Source organism: Grammomys surdaster, unplaced genomic scaffold, assembly GCF_004785775.1.
Source record: "Grammomys surdaster isolate TR1022 unplaced genomic scaffold, NIH_TR_1.0 425, whole genome shotgun sequence".
Lineage (NCBI taxonomy): Eukaryota > Metazoa > Chordata > Mammalia > Rodentia > Muridae > Grammomys > Grammomys surdaster.
Genome location: NW_021604844.1, coordinates 83,553 through 87,861, shown reverse-complemented (window position 1 = coordinate 87,861; position 4,309 = coordinate 83,553). Strand labels below are relative to the sequence as shown.

General features: G+C 35.0%; 1 protein-coding gene across 1 annotated transcript; it reads left to right on the top strand.

Moving 5' to 3' along the window:
- Positions 1–3,132: 3,132 nt before the first annotated feature.
- On the top strand, positions 3,133–4,089 carry LOC114632788 (olfactory receptor 52Z1-like). Its single transcript, XM_028781398.1, has one exon. It carries the CDS (start codon positions 3,133–3,135, stop codon positions 4,087–4,089), a length of 957 nt encoding a protein of 318 aa, XP_028637231.1.
- The last annotated feature ends 220 nt before the right edge of the window (positions 4,090–4,309 follow it).

Genomic DNA, 4,309 nt, shown 5'->3' with positions numbered 1-4,309 from the left:
AGATAAATCTGATAATGGTTATTATGGTGGTGGTGATTACAGCAGTGTAATTACAAAAATAATAACAGTTCCCCTTCAAGATAATTGTGAGATAGTCTCACAGTTATGAAACTACCTTAGAAAGGCATGATTGTGATGGCATCAAGGAAACCCAAGGTAGAACAATAGTTACAGAAGGTTCTCTTTACAGTGCAGTGTGCAGACTTGAAACAACCTTCTGAATTCATCCACCTAGTTCTTTTTAGAAACAAAATACATGTCTACTACTTCTAAATAATAATACATTCATATGTTTATTTTCTAATTTCTGAAATTCTTATATTACTTCTTACTACTATTTTTTCTGATGATTTATGTCAAAATAATTTACTTCCTTTCTTTCAAGACTGATTTACCTAACACATAAAATTCATTATTTAATTACAGACTCATTTTCCACCTCATTTTGTTGGTAATGTCATGTTTCTTGTTCTGGTTAGTCTTAGTCTAGCTAGCAACCCCTCTTAGCAAAGAAAAATAGATGTTAGTCATAATATCTCTCTTAAATGCTGACTTATGCCTTTTTTCTCAAGAAAATATTATGTCATAAGCTGAAAACATACTCATGCAATTGTAGAATTTAACATTTGTTGATAAAAAACCAAATATATTTTTAGAAGTCTATTAGTAAGTGATCGAGAAGACAGATTTTAAAAAAAGCATATTTTCCATTAGGATAGATTCATGTGCAAGGATAAGATAACAAGTCTTTAATCTCAGCACTCAGGAAACAGAAACAGGTGGATCTACATAGTAAATGCTAGGTCAATCAAATATAGGTAGTATGATCTGCCTCGAACAAAATTACAAAGAGACTTCTGTGAAATGATAAAACACATAAGGAACCCATTATAACAGGACTTTCACAACACACCAGCTATATAAATAATGCCGCAGAGTCTTTTTAAATATATTTTAATGCTTAGAGCTTTTAGCTAGGGCAGCCTTTCAGCCAGCTATCAAAACTTAATGTGAATAACTAGCCTATAGCCCAGCATGTGTCTACCTCTGTACCTTTCTGTTCCACTGCAGGCCATGCCTCCTTGTCTCCCACCTCTCCTTTTTCCAGTGTTCCTTTTTCTGCCTGGAAGTCTTTCTCTCCCACACACCTAGCTTCCAGCGTAGATACTATTTTTCAGATTTTTATTGAAGCTAATCAGAGAATGCCTTAGGTAGATGAGGAAGGAATGTATATTTACAAACCCTGCCAGTACCCGGTGGTGCTCTACCCTGTGGTTCCAGGCAACAATCAACAATTGAGAATACAGGGACACAATTTAGTAAGCAATTGATACAATATGTGTGGTGGTAGGTTATCCCAACAACATTTCAAGTATTGTAAAATAAAAATTTAATTTAGTGTTTATTAATATAGAAAATGAAACAAAAAACAAAACAGTTGATCTTTCATACCTACTCTGAAACTTAAATGTCACAGTTTACTTATCCAATTTGATATCTTATTTCTCAAAGCTTTCACTATGCTAGATGTCTTCATGTGTAATTTGATAAATACTATTCATAGAAGATTTTTACTTATCGCTATTATTATTTTAAAAACTAACTTATTTTGTAAGTCATTTTTCAATAAACACATTCTATAAAAACAAAAATATTAACCTGTGTGCCATTGATCTTGATAAATATATATAAATTTATGTTATGAATTAACAAATGAATGTAGCCCAATGTTCCTATCCTGACCTGATTTGACAGATGATTGTTTACATTCATATATTAAAATTCTTCACTGGGGAAAGTCTCTGATATAGAATATATGCATGACTTATATTTGGTTATTTATTTAGCATAATATGATCCTAGATTAGTCAATAACTTTTCACTTTTGTGACTTACTTGTCAATTTGTTCTTTTGAGATAATTTGCCTTTCTTTAAGATTACACTGGGTCAGAAATGAAAAAAAAAAGAAAAATGCTAATGTTTAAACACAGTCTGTAAGATTTTTTTACTTATTAATCATTTTATATGTTTACATTTCAAATGTTATCCCCCTTCCTGGTCTCCCTTTCATTAGCCTCCCACCTATCCCCTTCCTTTTTGCCTCTAAGAAGGTGCTCCCCAACTCATCAATCCACTCCCACCTCCCACCTTTAGCATCCCCCTTCTCTGGGGCATTAAGCCTCCACAGGACTAAGTGCCTCCCCTCCCACTGATGCCAGATGAGGTGGTCCCCTGCTACATATATAGTAGGAGCCATGGATCCCTCCAAGTATACTCTTGGGTTGATGATTTTAATTCCTGGGAGCTCTGAGAAGTCTAGCTAGTTGATACTGTTGTTCTTCCTAGAAGGGCTGAAGGAGCAGTCTGTAAGATTTAACGGGGAAAAAATTAGTATAGGTGGAAAACACTAGAGTAAGAGAGTGAGATTTAGAAAATAATAGGACAATATATTCAATATATTCTGAGTTATCTTTAAAGTAATACTCATGTATTGCTTCAGCTGGAAGATTGTGTACTGTGATCATGTAGCAAGGACATATTTCCAGTGTTATACTTAGTAAATACAAGTCTCTGCAAAGCAAGATTTTGGACATTTTTACTTTCTAAGAATACTTTGCTAGAATAAGGAAAATCACATTGACTTATGAAAAAGTTTTCATTAGAGTGCAGAATTAACATGGATCTCAGTAATACTGGGTTCCTAAAAAGATGATAAGAGGATCCTGACCACTACAATTCTAGGGCTTCAGGAAAGAGTATTTTGTTTAAGACTCATGAAATGAACAACAAAATAAAACCAGCTATGATATACAAAACCTTCCACGCATCCACGGATTTTCACATTTGATGCTAAAAACAAAACATTTAGCGCAGTATCTAAACTTCACTTTAATATTTAAAGTTTGGTTCTTTTAAGTATAATCATCACCTTGTCAACAGTATATACTTTCAAGTTTGTATTTTCCTGTTAGTAAACTCTGCCTGGCTATCACTGAATTATGAGTACCAGTCCATTCTTAATTTAGTAAGTACATAAAGTGTTATTTCATTATAATATAATAAAAATAATCATAATTTTTATAATTTCTATTTTTCTTCAGCTCCAAGATTCAGCTCTGGAGGCAGAGGAGATGACAATGTCTTCAAACCACACCAACCTTAGAGATATTTGGTATACCATGATTGGGATCCCAGGATTAGAAGAGATACACATTTGGCTCTCCATCCCCATCTGTTCAATGTACATAGTGGCTCTAATAGGCAATACCCTATTAATATTCCTGATTTTCACAGAACACAGTCTTCATGAACCAATGTACCTCTTCCTCTCCATGTTGGCCCTGGCTGATATCATTCTATCTACAGTGACCACACCAAAGGTTCTTGCCATCTTTTGGTTTCATGCTGGAGGCATTTCTTTTGCTGGCTGTGTGTCTCAGATGTTTTTTCTGCACTTCATGTTTGTGACAGAGTCTGCCATACTGCTGGCTATGGCATTTGATCGTTATATAGCCATCTGCTTTCCACTAAGATATACTACCATTCTAACTCCTTCAGTAATCTGCAGAATGGGCATCGCATCTCTGACTAGAAGCTTCTTCATCTGTTTCCCCTTGGTCTTTCTAGTTTATCGACTCACCTATTGTGGGAGGAACATCATTCATCACTCATACTGTGAACATATGGGCATTGCTAGGTTGGCCTGTGACAGCATCAAAGTCAATATTTACTATGGAATGACTGTGCCTTTATTTTCCATAGGCCTAGACATTATGCTTATCATCATCTCCTACCCCCTTATACTTCATACAGTATTTAGAATTCCTTCTCAAAATGCACGACTCAAGGCTCTGGGCACATGTGGCTCCCATGTCTGTGTCATCCTTCTATTCTATACACCTTCTCTCTTTACCTTTTTTGCTCATCGTTTTGGGGGCCACAGCATACCACGCCACATGCACATTCTTTTTGCTAACCTCTATGTGGTGGTACCCCCTACTCTCAACCCTATCATATATGGAGTTAAGACAAAGCAAATTCAAGACAGGTTTTCCCAGATGTTTTCTTTCACTAAGGCATGTTTTTGATGTAATCATGTAAGCTTAATCTTAATGTTATGAATAGAAACTATATAACTAAAGAGAATCTGAAGTTTCTTCTGCAATCTTATGTCATGGTAACATTAAGGATGAGAATGACAGTCATTTTGGAGTAAAATGAATAATGCTGTATTCTTAGTTGTCTGAGGATGGCTTAATTTCTGTTCCATATTTAGGTCACTTTTAATATTCCCCAGAGAATTAAGAA